We start from the raw sequence: 19,847 nt of genomic DNA, 5'->3' as shown, positions 1-19,847 counted from the left end.
TCCAGAAAGTCACGTGAAACGTTTTGCTCATAGTGAGCCAGAAGAAGGGGATTGCTGGGGCTTGTGAGAAGACTGAAACCCTTTTAAAATCTCATGAAGTGGCTCTCCTTAAGTGAGGAATGTTGGAGTTCACCTCCAAAGACTCTCAGAGACGCTCTGATAGGAATTTCCTTGCCAGAATAGCTTAGCAGATCCACGCAAGTGTGTTGGTACTTACAATTTATAGGATAAATATGAAGATGCACAAGCATGATTTATTGATAGAGCATAAGCTATATATAGTACCCTTAACTGTATTATTAAAACTGAAGGTAAATAATTAATGGAATGAAGAAAGATACATAGAACTCTGGCAGTTTTGAAGGGAAGCATTCCTGCCTTGCAGTAATTAAATTTGAATATATTCTGAGTGTGTTTTTATGGCTCTCTGGCAAAAAAATAAGAATTAAAACATTTTCCCCTTTCACATGCATGCTGAGAGCCCCTGCATGTGGCTGCAGAACCTGTGCAGTCAGGGTGACAGAAATCAGGGAGCAAAAATGTATCATAGCTGTCAGGCTTGAACGCCACTCTGTGCTCCTGACGGGATTACCATCTGTGGGCATTGACCAGATCTGCCTAGTTGACCCCCAGATGAGTTTCAACTAGCACATGGTAGCTTTGCAAAGTTCAGTGCTCACCATCCACAGGAGAAACACAGCAGAAACTGACTTGCTGGAACGTGTCCAGAAAAGAGCAGCAAGACTGGTGAGAGGTCTGCAGCACAAGCCCTATGAGAAGAGGCTGAGGGAGCTGGGGTTGCTTAGCCTGGAGAATAGGAGGCTCAAAGGAGACCTTCTTGCTGTCTACAACTACCTGAAGGGAGGTTGTAGACAGGCAGAGGTTGGTCTCTTCTCCCAGGCAACCAGCACCAGAACAAGAGGACACAGTCTCAAGCTGTGCCAGGGGAGGTTTAGGCTGGATTTTAGGAAGAAGTTCTACATAGAAAGAGTGATTGGCCATTGGAATGGGCTGCCCAGGGGGGTGGTGGAGTCTCTATCACTGGAGGTGTTTAGGAAGAGACTGCTTGGGGAGCTTGGTGCCATGGTTTAGTCGGTTAGATGGTGTTGGATGATAGGTTGGACTTGATGATCTCAAAGGTCTTTCCCAACCTGTTCTATTCCATTCCATTCCATTCCATTCCATTCCATTCCATTCCACTCCATTCCATTCTATTCTATTTGTGGTACAGAATAGAAAGGTACAGGCTTAGTTCAGCAGAAAGCAAGAGGCAAAGTTAACATTATTATAATTAATATCAGAGGAATACTCAAGCAAAGCCAAGCTCAACTGGTTATGTCTCCATAAGCACCACTCTCTTGTTTAAAAGACCACCCTGAAGAACCTTAACTCTTTCATGACTCAGGCCATCTGTCTTACTGAACTGACCTGGTTAAAGACACAGAGGGTCAAACATCCTATGACACCTTTAGGGTGTCTTTTCTCACAGGAGGAATAGTCATCCATTTACATCATTTCCATACTAACAACACTAGTAAGGTCAAAGTGACCTTACAACTAGTTGTTATAGTATCTAGAGTCATAACAGCTCAACCTCAGGCAGCCTAAACAGCCCCAACACTCAACCCAAACACATTCCAAAGCAAGCAATGCCAAGGCCTCCCTGCCTTATTGTCCAGGTAAGAGAACACAAATATCTTCACCGAGGTCTACAGGGAATTGTTCCTAAGTTCAGCAAAGCCTCAAAGTGCAAGAGGTCTGCCGACACCAGTGCATCTGCCAAACCCTTTTGTACAATCAGTAGTGTTCTTCTGTGCAGTCTGAAGCTGAATGGTGCAAAAAGCTAAAATCCCAGTTCCACCATTTGCCTCAAGCAGAGGCACAATCCATTGAATTCAATAGCTTTTGGAGCACCCCTACACAACCTTCACTGATCCACAAACACAAACAAGGCACCAAAGGCAACATTACACTTCCCACTTCAGTCAGCCATGCCTGTGGTAGCAACAGAGTCCCAGAGCCACCAGAAATGTCAGGTGGTTCCACAGAGAAGGGAGAATAAACTGCTGGCTGTGAGGTTTAATGGCAAGAAACTTGAAAAAATATTTCAAAGGACTTCTTGCATCCCAAAACAGCAGAAACTTGGAGTGACAAAATTAAGTGGCAGATGGTGGTGGTAGGGTAACACTGGATTTCAGTGAAATAGAGAATTGGACATCACATTTCTCAGCAGTCACTGCTATTCCTAAAGTAGGCTTGACTTTAATTTGATTCCAGTCCCTTTAGGGAGTGCAAAGTAGAGCTCCACCAGCTGATGAACTCCAGTCTGGCAGGGCAGCGTCAAAGCAGCACTCCACATCCTCTTGAGGCTCCCTTCTGAGAATCTCCAAATATAATTAAGAGTGAACAGCTCCATTTATTCCTTCTGCTAGGGGCACCTATAAGCACCAGATGTACAAGAGTAACTGCTCAAGCACCTGTTCCAGAATCAGGTGGTAGAAAAATGTCTGCCCATCAGGTTAGAATTGGGGTTACTCTTGGCTACTTAGTTGTTCTAATGGGGCACCTTCAAGTGATTTTGGTGGTTCCTACTTCAAGAAGTGCTCAATGACCTAAAATAGTGCAGTTGTCAGCTTCATCCTCCCAGGAACATGGTTGCTCATCAGGAGCCACACAGCTGAAGATGTTTTCTGCTCAGCATTTTCACCGAGAAATTCAATTTTGTACAAGTTGATCACTGCCCCAGTTGCCTGACACTGTGATTAAGACTGGCTGTCTGTTAATAGGATGAAAGTTTATCTCCATTTCTATAGATTTAAGTGCTTTAAATGCTCACAACAGATAAAACTTGTCTCTGGCTGTAATTTTGCTTAGTATCGCAGCTTTCTGAAGGGATTAAAAACCCAAGTGAGATCCAGCAGAATAGTAAAATGAACTGCACTTCTTATGGCATTAGGGCACTTGTGGTGAGTCCTTCCCAAAGAGCGAATCCACTTGACCCAGTTCCAAGCCCAGGTGAGAACCTGTGCCTGTTCTCACGTTCACAGAATTCATTTCCCCAGCAAAAAGGCTGAAAGACGACCAAGCACTAATGACCAATATTAAAATCAGTGCTTCTGCAAGTTGTGACAGCTTTCCAGCTGCTTTTTTTTAATAAAGTTCGGCATATATATAATAAACGAATAATGAATAATTAATTGCAGTCATATTTATGTAGCTCTGTTTTCTCCTCGCAAGCCCTCCAGTCTCAGGCACATCAACGCCCTCTAATAACGAAGAGATGCCGTATTTACATAAATGCGTTTCCATATGTACAGACACACGCTATTGGGAGGAAGGTGCCCTAGAGTCAGATCCAGCGAAAACGCCTGGGGGATGCTGCTCTTGGACTGCACAAGCCGAATCGGGGCAGGCAATTCAAGAGCGAGACTTTCCTTCACCAGCAGCGGCCGGCAGCCTCCCCGTGTCCACTCCCCAGCCAGCGGGTCAGCTGGCACGCCAGCGGCCTCGCACCGCGCACCCTGCGCCGCTCCACGAACCCCCCCCCCGCAGCACCGTACGGCACGGCACACCCACGAGGGGAAGGGGAAACACAGCCGCCCCGCCTTCGCCGCCCGAGAGACAGCAGCAGCAGCGGCGGCGCGGGCGGAAGTGGCGCCAGGCCGGGCGGAAGTAACCGCCTGGGGGCAGAACGGAAGTGCTTGCGGAGAGCGGCCTGCGCGCAGGTGGGTGGTGGTCTCTCTTGTGGGGGTAGCGCGGCGGTTGCCGCTGTCCCGTGGGCTTCAGGGGCGTTCCGGCGCGGCGGCAGGGGCAGGCCGGCTCTCGCCCAAGGCAGCCAGCGGGGCTTCAGGGCTTCGCCTTTACTATAATGTGAAGAGAAGCGTGGCTAAAGGCGCCGTGCGGTCTCCGCTGCAGCGGCCGTGCCCTTCGGCGCTCTGTGCTGTGGGGCCGGCTCGGTGGGTCTCTCCCACAAGCAGTTCACCGTCAGGGAGAGGCCGCGCCAGGCCTCTGGGCCTAGCTTAAGTATGCATGCTTAGGACTTGGATTTAGGCAGGCTTAGAGAAAGCCCGTGAGGGCTGCGAATCAGCTCTTCTGTTTGTTGATGGCACCTTCTTGCATTTATTTTGATTTTGTGCCACCCTGGTGCCTTTTAATTGAAGAGACTCTTTAGGGCAAGCTGAGGACAGCAGCGTGTCTGGAGGCGAGGTGCTAGGTGTGGACACGGTATGTTCCCGACAGGCAAAGTAACAGGCACTGAATCTTAAGTGACCAGTGTGGGATGTGGAGTCTCTGAAGGGACGTTCTTGCAGCTTTTGACTGGGGTTCGCCTTCTGGTAGAGGATCTTTACAGCTATCCTCTTTCTCTGCAGCAGATGAAAGTTGCTGTCTGTCATGTAGCCTAGATATTTAAGACTCTCAGGCATTACAGTGTGCAGAAAGTGGTTTTGTGACAGAGCAGAGCAGAGCATGCACATCACCACTTTGCAGAGGAGTAAGCTAAGGATCTTGAATGAGGCTTTCATTGACTGCTAATCTTGATCTGAGAAATTGCACCTTTCTGTTGAGCTTCCCTGAGGAGGCTGAGATGCTACTCTGATGCTCCTTTTACTTCCTTACCTTAACCAGCAAGGCCTGAAGGAGTACCTGCATTTTAGGCACACAGCAGGATGTTAGATGCTTTGTTCCAGATCTGATAAATTTAGCAAAACAATACAAAGCTGTAGACTTGAGGATAGGCATGGCTCAGAAATCATTAGGAGTCAGAGATGAATCTTTGCTTTTAAACCTACTTGCTGCCTTTTCTCTTTTAACTGTATCTTATCATGGCTGTTGTGATGCATGGTTGGGTTGTGAGGGCTCTGCTGCTGTGTAAGGAAAGTGCATTGTAAATGCACATGAGCTTGGATCAAAGGGTTATTGGATTATAAGTTATTGGTTATAACTGGATATATATATGTGTAGGATATACTTCTTGGTTTGGTAGCCTGATGGCACCTGTAAAATCCTTTGATAGGAGGAGAGTGCTACCTGCACCTGATTCGTATGTTATATTATGTCTGCCAAGAGTAGTGGTAGAGGCTGGTAATATATGCCTCAGAAGCTTAAGCACTGCCTGCTGGAAGTCATTGGGAGAGTATTTCAGCCCTCAGTTTCTCTGTATAGTCAATGCCATTCTCTGATACACTGGTGTTGCATTAACTGGTGATGAGGATCCCTTACTGCTCTAACTGGCCTTCTCCATCTCAGGCTGGAACTTCAGCTGAAGTTGGTTGATCCAAAAGTGTTTGTTGGCCCTTGAAGCAGTCGGTGGCTTTGCTGCTTTCTGTGGGTGTTTTTGTTGTTTTGTTTTGTTGGCATATTCTGTTAGTCTGTTGTGGGACACTGCCCAGTTGCATTTGTAAAACTTCTTGCAGCACTGACTTTTTTTTTTTCAAACAGCTTCCATGGAAAGTTCAGAGCATGACAGAAGACTATTTATTGAGACTTTTAAGTGCACAGAGAGGCTAAAACAGCAGATGATGGTGTATTCACATCATAATGTGTTTTCAGTCATAATCACAACAAAGCTGGTGAGGGGTTTTGGAGCACAAGCCTTATGAGGAGAGGCTGAGGGAGCTGGGGTTGCTTAGCCTGGAGAAGAGGAGGCTCAGGGGAGACCTTATTGCTGTCTACAACTACCTGAAGGGTGGTTGTAGCCAGGAGGGGGTTGGTCTCTTCTCCCAGGCAACCAGCACCAGAACAAGAGGACACAGTCTCAAGCTGCACCAGGGGAGGTTTAGGCTGGAGGTGAGGAGAAAGTTCTTCACAGAGAGAGTTGTTAGCTCTTGGAATGTGCTGCCCAGGGAGGTGGTGGAGTCACCATCCCTGGAGGTGTTCAAGAGGGGATTGGATGTGGCACTTGGTGCCATGGTTTAGTCATGAGGTGTTGGGTGACAGGTTGGACTTGATGATCTTTGAGGTCTCTTCCAACCTTGGTGATTCTGTGATTAGCAGCACATTTTGCTTATAACTGGGTGTCTTGTTTCTGTGAATCCTAGCATCATCCTCATTTGGGCTTTGAAGCCTGTGATGATAGGGCATGAAACACTTGGCTTCTGATGCATGCGGTGCTACTTTTGCATGTCAAAGAGGGACCTGTCGACTGAAGTATGACTATGGGAGCCCCTGTTGTGGCAGAAAGCTCCATAAATAAACAGCATGTAGGTGTGTGCTTATGCTGGGAGTGCTCAAAAAAAAGAAGTAGCTGTCTGCAGAAGTTACAATTTTTGCTGTGCCATTGCAAAGGAACTGGGCTGAAGGGAGTGTTTCTGCTTGCTCAGCATCAGTCAGAACTGCAGTGACGTCCTCAGGTGTTCTTGTGTTAAGTCTTTCACCAACAGTATCAAGCCATTGTACCACCCTTTCCCTCTTGTCATAAGAAGGCTGAACATGAGCCTGCAGTGCGCCCAGGCAGCCAAGAGGGCCAATGGCATCCTGGCCTGCATCAAGAACAGTGTGGCCAGCAGGAGCAGGGAGGTCATTCTGCCCCTGTACACTGCACTGGTTAGGCCACACCTTGAGTCCTGTGTCCAGTTCTGGGCCCCTCAGTTTAGGAAGGAGGTTGACTTGCTGGAACGAGTCCAGAGAAGGGCAACAAAGTTGGTGAGGGGTTTGGAACACAGCCCTGTGTGGAGAGGCTGAGGCAGCTGGGGTTGCTTAGCCTGGAGAAGAGGAGACTCAGGAGTGACCTTATTGCTCTCTACAGCTACCTGAAGGGAGGTTGTAGACAGGCAGAGGTTGGTCTCTTCTCCCAGGCAGCCAGTACCAGAACAAGAGGACACAGTCTCAAGCTGTGCCAGGAGAGGTTTAGGCTGGAGGTTAGGAAGACGTTCTATACAGAGAGAGTGACTGGCCATTGGAATGGGCTGCCTGGGGAGGTGGTGGAGTCACCATCATTGGAGGTGTTCAGGAGGAGACTTGATGGGGTGCTTGGTGCCATGGTTTAGTTGTTTAGGTGGGTTGGATTGGTGGATGGGTTGGATGCGATGATCTTGAAGATCTCTTCTGGTCTGGTCCGGTCCGGTCCGGTCCAGTCTGGTCTGGTCTATTGGCTGTGTTCCATAGATGTCCTTGACAGCACTGGTAGAGAAGTCAGACATTTTCCTTGTGTGCCAGGGGTAAGGTTTTGTTGTTCTGAGGGTACAGGGAAGTCGCCCTTGCTGCTGGCTGCACTGTATGTAGGCTTGGTGTAAAGGGAAGCAGTTGTTTGGGGACTTAAGCTAACAGCTTTTATTAAGGTCAGTGTTTTGAGATGTCCGAAATTGAGCAACTTAACTGGTGATGTTGGCATTGAATGAGTAGGTCTGCTTCCTCAGTCATGAAGTGCTGAAGTGAATGGAGTTCCTGGAAACCTTGAGACTTCTGGAAACCCACTTTGTTTTGGTGCAGTAAACATTCAAGTCTGGTTTTAGCCCAGCTTTTGCACTGTGGTGGGACAGGAAAAAGACTTTCAGCGAGCCTTCCATGGTTGGTGAGTTTACACTAAGGCCTTGAGTTAATAAAACCAACCAGATATAAAGCTCTCTGGATCTCCTTGTGCTCTTGGAACCAGCAGTGTCACATCTAATCAACCTTGATCAAGAATGAGGTCCTTGAAAACAGCATAAATATTCCAAGTGCAGGTCATAAACACTACATGAAGTAACGTTTGTGTCTGTTAGCATCCTTCCCATGAGGTACCTCCCCACATATGTTTACAATAAAATATGATAATAGCACAGGACAAAACACTGGCTTCAGGGCAGTGGCTGTGCCTGCACAATGATTGAACTTTGTTTTGATCTGAGATTAAGACAGAGATTTACTTCCAAGCTTTGTGTTTGCTCATGCATGAAGCCTATCCGTATGGCAGATAAATGTAGCTTTAACAATCCATATCCACTTGCCTTTTCAACTTCACAATAAATCATCTTTGAGAACTGATGGGGTTTTGACAGTGGAAGAGATCAGCTGTGTACAAAATAATGCAGCATACCAAGTGTGGGAGGGTGTCAAGGCTGTAGCATTAACGCTGATCAGTGATTCAATTAGCCTGAAGTGTATTTGCAAACACTTGCCGCCTGTGAGAGATGGATTGATGGTCCCAGACTCTGGGAGTGAGCTATGGAGAGCAGTGCTCACATATTGTCATGCTTAGTAGATGAGAGGTAGGGTAGTTGCCTTCCTAGCAAGCTCTTGTATGTACAGAGGTAAAAATCTCCATAAATACTGTAACCCTTGGCTTTCAGCTCAAAGCTGGCCTGGCCAGTGGATGAAAATGCTTGGAGGTAGCATGACTTCTGCCATTAAGAGGGCAGTGAGAGAGAACTAAAGCAGGAAGACTAGATACAGAAGAAAAGCTTTTCTTTCACTTCGGAGATATGGGTGAGAGAGCTAACAGTCAGAGTGAGTGTGTTGTCCAGCTCTAGGTGGACAGGCTCATGCGTCACGGAACCAGAGAATGTTAGGGGGTGGAAGGGACCTGCCAAAGCAGGATCACCTAGGGCAGGCCACACAAGAATGCATCCAGGTGGGTCTTGAAAGTCTCCAGAGGAGGAGACTCCACAACCTTTCTGGGCAGCCTGTTCCAGTGCTCTGTGACCCTCAGCATAAAGAAGTGTCTCCTCGTGTTGAAGTGAAACCTCCTGTGTTCTAGCTTGCACCTGTTCCTTGTCCTAGTACTGGCCACCACCGAAAAGAGACCATCATCTTCATCTTGACACCCTATCTCCGCCTTCTCTTCTCAGAACTGAACAGCCCCAGGTCTCTCAGTCTCTCTTCACAGGGGAGGTGTTCCAGTCCCACAGTCATCCTTGTAGCTCTCCTTTTGACCCTGTCCAGTAGATTCCCTCTTTCTCTTGAATTGGGGGGATTAAAGCTGGAGACAGTGTTCCAGGTGTGGTCTCAGTAGGGCAGAGCAGAGGAGGAGGAGAACCTCCCTAGACCTGCTGGACACACTTTTCTTGATGCATCCCCAGGATGCTCTTGGACGTCTTGGCTGCATGTAGGGGAAGATTTACCTGTGCTGGAATTAGAGAAAGCTATGTTTAGTCTTGAACTTAGAAAAGAATGTAAACGTCTTGTAACTGAAAAGAAAGCCTAGGCAGAATTTGGTTGGATGTGTTGAAAAGCTTGTTTTGCTGATTTTAACCTATTGTATGCTTTGCTTAGATGCATGCCAGTAGAAAATAGCCAATTAGGATATCACAGTATCACCAAGGTTGGAAGAGACCTCAAAGATCATTGAGTCCCACCTATCACCACAGACCTCATGACTAGACCATGGCACCAAGTGCCACATCCAGTCCCCTCTTGAACACCTCCAGGGACGGTGACTCCACCACCTCCCTGGGCAGCACATTCCTCTGCCTTCAGAAAGAGTATCTAACTTAGCTGTATAATGTAATAAATGTCTTTGCTTGGAAACATCTTGGCTTGGAGGCTGTGCTTGTAGTGACCCTGTGGTGACTGAACAACAACCCTGTGCTACTACACCTGCATTGCTGTCCCATGGAGAACTTGCTGTCTACTAGGACTCTAAGGTCTTTCTCCACGGAGCTGCTTTCCAACAGGTTGATGCCTAGTCTGTACTGGTGCCTGATGTTATTCCTTCCCAGATGCAGGACTTTGCATGTGTCCTTATTGAACTTCATGAGGTTTTCTTTCACCCAGCCTGTCCAGCTCTTGTTGGGTGGCAGCAGAGCCTGATGGCCTATCAGCCACCCCCTCAGTTTCATCTCATCAGTGAACTTGCTGAGGGTACACCCAATGCCCTTGTCTGGGTCATTGATGAAGATATTGAGTAAAACTGCAGCCAGTACTGATCCCTTGGGAACACCACTGGCCACAGGCTTCCAACTAGACTCTGTGCTGCTGATTCCAACCCTCTGAACTCTGTTGTTCAGCCAGTTACCAATCCAGTTCATGGTCCAATCATCTAAGCCACTTTTTCTTGAGTTTACCTTTGAGGATGTTGTGGGAGACAGCATCAAAAGCCTTGCTGAAGTCAAGATAGACAATATCCACTACTCTCCCTTCATCTGTCCATTTGGCCATGCCTTTGCAGAAGGCTATCAGATTAATTAAGCAAGAGATCTCCTTAGTGAATCCATGCTGGCTACTCTAGATAACCCTCTTTTCTTTCATATGGTTAGAGATGGCCTCCAGAATGAGCTGCTCCATCACCTTTCCAGGGATGGAGGTGAGGCTGTCTGGTCTGTAGTTGCCTGGGTGTTCCTTCTTGCCCTTTTTGAAGACTGGAGCAATACTGGCCCTCTTCCATTCCTCAGGCACCACCCCTATTCTCCGTGGCCTTTCAAAAATTAGGGAGAGTCCTTACAGGGATATTAAAGCTAGGATCCTGAGGAGCTCTTAAGCTGCAAGATGCAAAGCATGATACTGTGTTTCTGATGTTCTTGGTTGGTGTTGGTCGTGGAATAAATTGGATCTGTCGTGTTGGACCAGGTACTTTTGTGACTTTGCAAATCCAAGGCTGTGTTGCTGGCATCCTGGCAGTGGTGCACTTGGCTGGCTTTTCTGCTGGATGGCTGCCATTCTGCTCCCAGCTGGCTGGTAGACCAGGTGTTGGCCTGTCTAGTAGTGTGGTGTTCAGCAGTGAAGAACAAAGTAAACAGTTTGTCTGGGACTCTGGTACAACTAATTGTGTCCTGGGGTGATCCTCAAGAAGGGTGGCTGCAGTACAGTAGAGTGGGACACAAATTAATAGTTTTCCCTTGCTGTTCCCATCCTGTCCCTGGGAAATCCTGTTCTGTAACCAGTTTTCCATGTCTTCAGTAGGTTCCATGTGAACAGCACTCAGTGCTGGGCTGCAAGCACAAGAGGGCAGGATGTTGTCGAGGCCAAAGCCTGGGGAGTCCGAGGCGGACCTGCTACACTTCCAAAACCAGTTCCTGGCAGCCCGAGCCTCACCTGCAGTGAAGATTGTGAAGAAAGCAGACAAGAGGAAGGGGGAGGAAGGGAACACAGATGCTGAGAGACCCCCATTGCAGGACAGCAAGGATGTAGTCATGTTGGATGGTAATTTCCCTTGTGGGCTGCTTTCAATTGCTAGGATACTCTAGCCCGTGCAGTGTTGCTGTATGCTGGTCTTTTCACCTCTCTCTCAACACAGTGCTTTTGCCCTGCATGTGTGTTCTCCTTGCAGTATTGTTTGTTCTTAGGCTTGTTGGAAAATGCCCTTGTCCAATGTTACTAGCAGCCAGTAGAACCCCCTTCCAACACATTGTCTTTGTCTGCATTTGTCAGCTGTCCATGGTACCTTGCCAGCCTCAATGCAGGAGGTATTTCCTGTGATTTGTACCCATTGGAAACTCATTGTTTATTTTGCCATCTATCTGGACCCTGTTCTCAGCCTCTGAGATTTAGCTCTGCTAACAGCTTCAGCTTTCAGCCAGCAGATCTGGCTTGATAAGCCTCCTTCCTGTGGTTCTGTTTTCCTCCATCGGTAGTAACTGTAACGCTTCTGCCAGGGGCTTAATAGTCTCGGAAGCTCAAGGTGCTTTCTTAAGAGCAACAGCTTAAATCTTGGAGTCACTTCCAGGTAAGGAAGTATGATTCCAGTTTGTAGATAGTGAAAAGGAGGCCTTGACTTGCTCAGGATCATACAAATCACTCGCTGTTTGAGCTGGCAGTGGAAATGTGCTTTTCTGTGCCTGAACACAACCTGAAGGGACACTGTTTCTGTACAGCCTTGCTTCTTCCCTAATGCTTGCAGGCAGGCCTCAGTACCCTTTCCTGCTTGTGCAGCTCTTTGAAAAGACCTTGGTGCCAATACATAATAACACTCTTGAGCACTTTTCTTTCCACTACCAAGTGCAAGTCAGAGGACATTGTCTCATTGCCTCCTCAGCTTCTTTTTCTCATAAGAGCAATAATAAGTGCTATTAAGGAGCTTTGGTCTGGTACCTTTTTCACAGCAGTTATATATGAGTAACTTAATTGTTTGGTTTTAAAATGACAATTTCCCCTTTCCAGATTTTCCTGATACTCTCCCAGCTCTAACACCAGCTCCACCCAAAAAGTCCAAAAGTGCCAACGTCCACTTTGAGGATGAAGATCCTGAGGAAAGGCTAGAGGCTCACGATCGACACATTACAGCAGTCTTCAGCAAAATTATCGTATGTCTGGCTTTTATGGGATTGCCCAGTGGCTTTTTTCAGTGCTGTGAACTAAGCAGTGCAAGGGGTGGAATGTTCTTTTGCTGATTTTCATTTCTACAGTGTAATAGTTGTAGCACTGCAGACCAGTGTCCTGGAGCACCTTCTTTGCTGTCAGTTAAATGTGGGTTTGAATCTGCCCTCCAGTCCAGACTGGCATGCCGGTGTGTGCTCCACTGTGGGTTTGTTTGAGTTTCTGGGCTCTAAGGAGGATGTTCTCATTGCTCTGCACTGGCCCAAATTTTCCTTTCATTCTTTGAGTGGTGTATGGAGTTTGGCAGCCCAGGTTTTTGGGCTTTTAGAGCCAAAGACTCTTAAACAAGAACAAGGTACTCTGAGTCTGACGGAAATGTAGGAGAAAGCTCGTGAGCTGCAGGGCTGAGAGATTTTGAGTTCACTCTTAGATGATATCATAGTATCAGTCAGGGTTGGAAGGGACCACAAGGATCATCTAGTTCCAGCCCCTTTGCCACGGGCAGGGACACCCCACACTAGATCAGGCTGGCCAGAGCCTCATCCAGCCTGGTCTTAAACAGCTCCAGGGAAGGCACCCCAACCACCTCCCTGGGTGTAATTCTAAACCATCCCATTAGAGAGATAGCAACCACAAGATGTAGTTCCCAAAACAATTCCTCTCTCTTTTCTTCCTTCTTCACTCTGGGAGAGATACTAACTTGCTTCTGCTTGACCTTGGCTGCATTGTTTTGGCTAAGTCTGACTTCCCTGCTCCTTTCTCTGGTCCCTTTTTTTCTGTCCAGTGGGGTAAGGGGGAGGCAAGCAGGGAGAAGCTAGTAGGTTCCCCTGCTCCTTGGCCAGGGGGGTTCTTGTGCCATTTATTAAATGTAAATACCTGTAAATGTTGTAAACACTGTGTATTTGTACATATTCATTGCATTCCATTGTAGATTCATAGTATCAGTCGGGGTTGGAAGGGACCACAAGGATCATCTAGTTCCAACCCCACTGCCATGGGCAGGGACACCCCACACTACATCAGGCTGGCCAGAGCCTCATCCAGCCTGGGCTTAAACACCTCCAGGGACGGGGCCTCAACCACCTCCCTGGACAACCCATTCCAGGGCTTCACTCTCACGGTGAAGAACTTCCTCCTCACATCCAGCCTGAATCTCCCCACCTCCAGCTTCATTCCATTCCCCCTAGTCCTATCACTACCCGATGATATGCACATGTCTGGTTGTTGCAGTGGTTTCTGGGGGGTTTGAATTTTTTGCTGCAGGAACGTGACACGAGTGCCGTTGCAGTGACCATGCCAGTGCCCACAGGAGACCCATTTCCAAGGGCGTTTCACCGTTCCGAGATAAAAAGTGAGGTAAGATTTGGCAGCGGCTGTGTTACGCTACCTTCATGAACAATTAAGACTTCCCTGCATCAAAGCCTAATGCTTGATGGGTGGTAGGGCTCCAAATAAGTGACTTGGCATGATGGAGATTATGAGCTAGCTCAGCCTATCTCTGGCATTGCTACCTTAGCGTAGGAGAAAGTTGTTTTACCAAGCTGCCATGAAGTAGGCACTGCGCACCCTGCAGTTCACAGTATCGCAGTATAACTAAGGTTGGAAGAGACCCCAAGGATCATCGAGTCCAACCTGTTAAAGAACATTGGAATCCTTTTGGTTTAGGAAGGAGGCAATCTATGTCAGCTGACCTCAGTGAGCTGGATCAGATCTGTGCTGCTGGAAGAGAATCGATCCTATTCTGCTTGTTTTCCTGAGGAGCAACCTCTCCTAATTTGTCCCCCAGGTTTGATTGAGTCTGTACTTCCTGAAGTTGCACCTGATTTCTCCTGCCATGAGATCTGAGTATGTTGCATAGATCTTTTGCAGCTGTTGGGATTTTGACATTTTGTTGGGGTTTTTTTTTCTCTCCTGAGGCAATAAGACTGGAAGCCATGGCTGTTGTCAGCAGTCGTTGCTGTAGTAGCAAGAGCTGCTAGCTGAGTGGGAGTTGGATGCTGGAAATTGGTGTGTGATTGATGGCTGTGGTAGCTTTGAAGATGTAGCTTATTTTGAAGGACAGCTTTTTTGAAAGGAAAGAGTAATACTTTTTCAGCTACCAGTTCTGTTTACCTGATGCAGGAGGTGCATGAAGCAGCTACCAAATGTCCAGGCTGCCTTTTAAGCTGCTTCTCTGAACTGGGAACTAGCAAGAGGTTTTTGGGTGGGTTTTTTTTGGCTTAGTCTGTTTTGAATTTCTTGTGCATCCTGTGCAAGGCTGTTCAGAGCCATGTCCTTCCATCCCTTAGGTAAGCAGCACAGTAATTTAGTCAGGATTATTTTAGCACCACTTGCCCACTTCTTGCTGTGTAAATCTCTTCACCCTGCTGCTCCCTAATCACCTTATAAGAAGCCTGTTCCAAGCATGTGGTGAGCACGGTGCAGTACAGCCCCATTTATCCTCAGAAATGCAAAGTATTCAGCTATGCAGTTTCCAAACAGCAGGCGACCTGGAACTGTGGTGTTTGGTGATATTTTAGGTGTACTTGCCTGGCTTGAATTCACATATAGTTAATCATTTTCCTATTCTAGGAGGCAAAAACGTTCATGGGTTTGTCCCTCTGTTCTTAACTTCATTAAACTGTGTGTTTAAAAAAAAGAGCAGCACGTGCACAGGAAAGGGCAAGTGGCTGCCAGCAGCCTCTGTGTCGTGTCCCAGCGTCTGATCTGAGGGTGTCTGTAAGATCAGATCTATACATGTCTAAGTGGCAGGTGTGCGAGGGAGTCTGGAGAGGCCAGTGGTGGCACGTGTTCCCTGTTTGCAGGTAAAGGTGTCATCTGGAAGAAAAAGCATCTTTGCACAAAAGATGGCAGCGAGGAGAACTGCAGAAAACGCGGCAGCAGCTCCCTCTGCTGCCGAGTGCGTGCGCGTCGGATCAGCCGCTGGAGATGCCCTGCAGGGATCAGCAGGAGAGGTACCTCTCCCTGGCTTCAGGGATGGTAAGTGGAGAAGGTTCTGCTTATCCAGCCTACCGTGCTTACAGTGCCTTAGTAAGCATTATATCAGTGCATCTTGGGTTTAAATTAGGGAAGCAATGTTGTCCTCAGTTGAGGAGTCTCGAGGTCACTTGGAATGTCTGCGGCCTGAGAAGGTTTTGGAATGGCCTGAGACCTAAATGAACATTCTACAAATTGGGTTAGCTTTGTCACTGATTTCATTTTTGCTTCACACAGGACCAAACAGGTTTATTTTTCAAGGTTCTTCTCCTCCTTTTCTTCTCTCTTTCTTATATGTAAGGTTCATCTTGTTTCATTGTTGATTTCCACAATTTTAGGAAGTAGGTGGTTCTTAAGTCTGCTGAAGGTGTTTGAGACCACTGTCACGCAGGTTCTCACTCCTACCTAGAAGCTGAAAGCTCTGTCTTCTGTCACCAGATCTGCTGCCATGAGACTGGGGCTTTGCTCCATAAGGAGTGCTGTGAGGCAGTGCAGATGAGTCAGTGCCACCTTCAGCAGTTACTTGTCTGACAGCAACGTGACAGGGAAAGGTGAAACCAATTCAACTGGTACCAGCATCTCCCATGGCTTTTTGTTGTGGGCTTTTTTTGTCATGGGCAATCCTGTTTGCTTGGACCCACCCTGTGTCTGCATTTTTCCCTGGCACCTTGTTTTTTACAATGAAATAGAGGCCAGATGTCATTTGAGGATTATCACCATTTGACTAAGGTTTCTGTCTGCCTTGACCTCTGTGAGAGAATTGGTAAGAGAAGCTCCAGAGGTGCTGTGCGTGCACAAATCCACCATCCGGGTCAATATACTGTGCTTAGTATCTCTCCTGTTACAACTGTGCACCTGTACAGCAGCCCTGTAGCTGCGATCCCCTTCAAGCCCAAGGCTTCTAAAACGTAGCAACACAAGGGAGAGATCAGGAAATTATTTGACTTCCTCGGCAAGATTGTTGCAGGATGATCTAGGAGCTGGCTGGAGGGCAGAGCCCAGAGAGTGGTGGTGACTGGTGCCACATCCAGCTGGCAGCCACTCACCAGTGGTGTGCCCCAAGGATCAGTGCTGGGCCCCATGCTCTTTAACATCTTTATTGATGATCTGGATGAGGGCATTGAGTCCATCATCAGTAAATTTGCGGACAACACCAAGCTGGGGGCAGGAGTTAATCAGCTGGAGGGTAGAGAGGCTCTGCAGAGGGACCTCGACAGGATGGACAGATGGGCAGAGTCCAATGGCATGAGATTGAACACATCCAAGTGCCAGGTTCTGCACATTGGCCACAGTAACCCCATGCAGTGCTACAGGCTGGGGTCAGAGTGGCTGGAGAGCGGCCAGGCAGAGAGGGACCTGGTGGTGCTAGTCAATGGTAGGCTGAACATGAGCCTGCAGTGTGTCCAGGCGGCCAAGAGGGCCAATGGCATCCTGGCCTGCATCAGGAACAGTGTGGCCATCAGGAGCAGAGAGGTCATTCTCTCCCTGTACGCTGCACTGATTAGGCCACACCTTGAGTCCTGTGTCCAGTTCTGGGCCCCTCAGTTTAGGAAGGAGGTTGACTTGCTGGAACGAGTCCAGAGAAGGGCAACAAAGTTGGTGAGGGGTTTGGAACACAGCCCTGTGAGGAGAGACTGAGGCAGCTGGGGTTGCTTAGCCTGGAGAAGAGGAGACTGAGGGGTAACCTTATTGCTCTCTACAACTACCTGAAAGGAGGTTGTAGACAGGTGGATGTTGGTCTTTTCTCCCAGGCAACCAGCACCAGAACAAGAGGACAGAGTCTCAGGCTGCGCCAGGGGAGGTTTAGGTTGGATGTTAGGAAGAAGTTCTATACAGAGAGAGTGATTGCCCATTGGAATGGGCTGCCTGGGGAGGTGGTGGAGTCACCATCACTGGAGGTGTTCAGGAGGAGACTTGATGGGGTGCTTGGTGCCATGGTTTAGTTGATTAGGTGAGTTGGATTGGTTGATAGGTTGGACACGATGATCTTGAAGGTCTCTTCCAACCTGGTCTATTCTATTCTATCACTGGAAGCAAGAGGAGAAGAGGGAGAGCTCCATTTCTGGTAGTACCAAAGTGTTTGTGCCTGCTAACCTTCAGCTTAGCTGCTGATGTTGGGAAGCTTGTTGAAACTTCTGTCTGCTTGTCTCTTTCTGCTCAATATGCAAGACAACTGCTGTGGAAGTGACATCAAACCTTGCTGACGTTATGATGAGTGTCATTAGTGCTGTTTGAATGGGAGTTTGATGCTTTCAGGGTTGCCTGGTTTAGAGTCGTAGGCATGTTCCAAGTCACTGTATGGAGCATATGAACATAATATAAGGAATAAAGTTGCTAAGTCAGATCCTTGTATAGCTGGAGGGCCTTGTTCTGACCAAAGTAACATATTATCCCACTGCTGGAGTTAAACAAGCCTTTAAAAATAGTTTAGATCAGGTGGTAAAGGAGCCTTGATTTTGCAGGCTAGGAAAAATAGCTCCCTGATAGAACTTCTTATATGTTTAACCCTTCAAGGTGAATACAGGACACAGGTTAGAATCAAACATGCCTCTTTCGATTGGATGGATCCTGTACCCTGCTGGAAACTGGTTTACCTAGCAATGTTAGTTGTCTTGCTCAACAGATGCTTATTAGGTCAATTTTTCAGCTGATGTACAAATGTGGCTTCAGCTGTTCTTGGACAGAGAAAGAATCTCGTATTCAGTAATTTGGAAGAATGCTCCAAGTCATCAAGTGTGAATTGTGCTCTGGTATGCTTTTTCTTGCTCTTTGCATTAAAGAACCCAAATTCCTTCCTTAAACTCCTAAAGAGTCAAGGTGGAGATGACATTTTGTTGTGATATGGAATGAAAGCCCAAATGTTTTAGTTTTGTTTGAAGGTAAAAATAGGAGTGAAGTTTAGTTTAACTAAGCTTCCAAGGCAAAAAAAAATCCATGCAAGCCTGCTAAGAACAGAATTACAATGCATTCATAATGCTGTAAACACACTAAATGACTAACTTCTTTATCTGCTACATCTTACAGATAAAGCTGGTGATGTTTTGACCTCTCAGCGGCCTTGCCTCATCACGGGAGAGGGTCTTGGGAGCCAAAAGAGCGAGCAGGAAGCTGAAGCTATTCACAAAGAAAACTTGGAGAAGCTACAGTCCATGTCTGAGGAAGAAATCCTGCAGGAGCAGGAAAAGCTGCTGGCTCAGCTGGGTATGTTATTCCCAGGGTGAATTCTAGAGACCTGGAAGTTTGCTGAATGTTTAGGTGTTATGAAGTCTTACCAAATTCACAGGTCAAAGATAGGAACTTGTGGTTCCTGCTTATTGCATCTGTGGGTGATTGAGTTTCCATGTCATGTCTGTAGCTTAAGAATTAGGTGTGAAGGGATTAAAGCATGCTTATTCCTCATGGCTTAGCCCAAGTCTGCTTTATCTCCCCTTTGCTGGGGGTTAAGGTGGTCCATGCATCCTGTTGCTTTGCACACCAAATACCTGGTTACATGTACATATTTTGAGGTCCTGAAATACAATTCTCTGAAGCAGATAAGAAAGCAAAACAATTCTTAGAAATTCTTAGGCTGTGGCTGAGATGAGAGAGAGCCTTTGGTTTTTCCCTCTGAGACTTAGGCTGGAAATGTCACTACCCAGATAATGTTTGTGCATAGGGGAAGTTTCAATTCAAATCCATACTTGGTAGAGGAGAAAAACTTACAACTAGTCCTGAATTTCTTGACAAAGTGTTTTAGTGATCTGGCTGTTGGGTGCAGGCATTCTGACAGAGGTCAGGTCTCTGGTTTGGAGCCCTGTCCACACTGGTGCTGCAGGAATGCCTGTCACTGACAGCTGATGACAAGATGGGGGAGAATGCTGAGTGTGGTACATTTGATAAGGCTTTGTGGGATCTAGGGCACTGTGTAAGTTGTTGGCATTTGTTTCAATAACATTGTGTGCTCAAGAGGAGAAAAGATGAGACACTTGAACGTGTCCAGAGAAGGGCAACGAGGCTGGTGAGAGGCCTCAAGCACAAACCCTACAAGGAGAGGCTAAGGGAGCTGGAATTGTTTAGTCTGGAGAAGAGGAGGCTCAGGGGAGACCTTACAGCTCTCTACAACTACCTGAAGGATGGTTGTAGCCAGGTGGGGGTTGATCTCTTCTCCCAGGCAGCCAGCACCAGAACAAGAACACACAGTCTCAAGCTGCACCAGGGGAAGTTTAGACTCAAGGTGAGGAGAAAGTTCTTCACTGAGAGAGTTGTTAGCCCTTGGAATGTGCTGCCCAGGGAGGTGGTGGAGTCACTGTCCCTGGAGGTGTTCAAGAGGGATTGGATGTGGCCCTTGGTGCCATGGTTTAGTAGTCATGAGGTGTTGGGTGACAGGTTGGACTTGATGATCTTTGAGGTCTTTCCCAACCTTATTGATTCTATGATTCTGTGTAGATAGTGGTTTTGAAATTCTCTCAATTTCAGATTCTCTAGCATAAAATTAAGGTGTGAGTGGCATTTTAGATGTGTGAGTCTTTTGTGGCTTCAGCTGAAAGATCCTATTAATGATTTTGACTGTGTTGGAAGCAGCATGGGTATAACTGGAAAGGTGGCAAAGGACCTGTACAAAGTGATTGCAGACAGGATGTTTAGGTGCATCCTTCAGAGCTGAGCTCTCCAAAGCATCTGAAGGAAAAACCCAATATTTTCATTTCTTTAACTTCAGTGCTTAT

General features: G+C 47.3%; 1 protein-coding gene across 1 annotated transcript in view; it reads left to right on the top strand.

Moving 5' to 3' along the window:
- Positions 1 to 3,689: 3,689 nt before the first annotated feature.
- Positions 3,690 to 19,847, top strand: part of RPAP1 (RNA polymerase II associated protein 1) — a 59,976-nt gene continuing 43,818 nt past the window's right edge. The window contains exons 1-6 of the mRNA XM_054161503.1: positions 3,690 to 3,725; positions 10,816 to 11,055; positions 12,013 to 12,155; positions 13,432 to 13,524; positions 14,973 to 15,147; positions 18,169 to 18,345. Coding sequence (XP_054017478.1) covers positions 10,866 to 11,055; positions 12,013 to 12,155; positions 13,432 to 13,524; positions 14,973 to 15,147; positions 18,169 to 18,345 — 778 coding nt within the window. The 5' untranslated portion in view covers positions 3,690 to 3,725; positions 10,816 to 10,865. The remainder of the gene's footprint in view (positions 3,726 to 10,815; positions 11,056 to 12,012; positions 12,156 to 13,431; positions 13,525 to 14,972; positions 15,148 to 18,168; positions 18,346 to 19,847) is intronic.

The sequence above is a fragment of the Dryobates pubescens genome, chromosome 5 (genome assembly GCF_014839835.1).
Source record: "Dryobates pubescens isolate bDryPub1 chromosome 5, bDryPub1.pri, whole genome shotgun sequence".
NCBI lineage: Eukaryota > Metazoa > Chordata > Aves > Piciformes > Picidae > Dryobates > Dryobates pubescens.
Note: the sequence above shows the minus strand (reverse complement) of the source record. Positions and strands in the feature narration are given on the sequence as shown.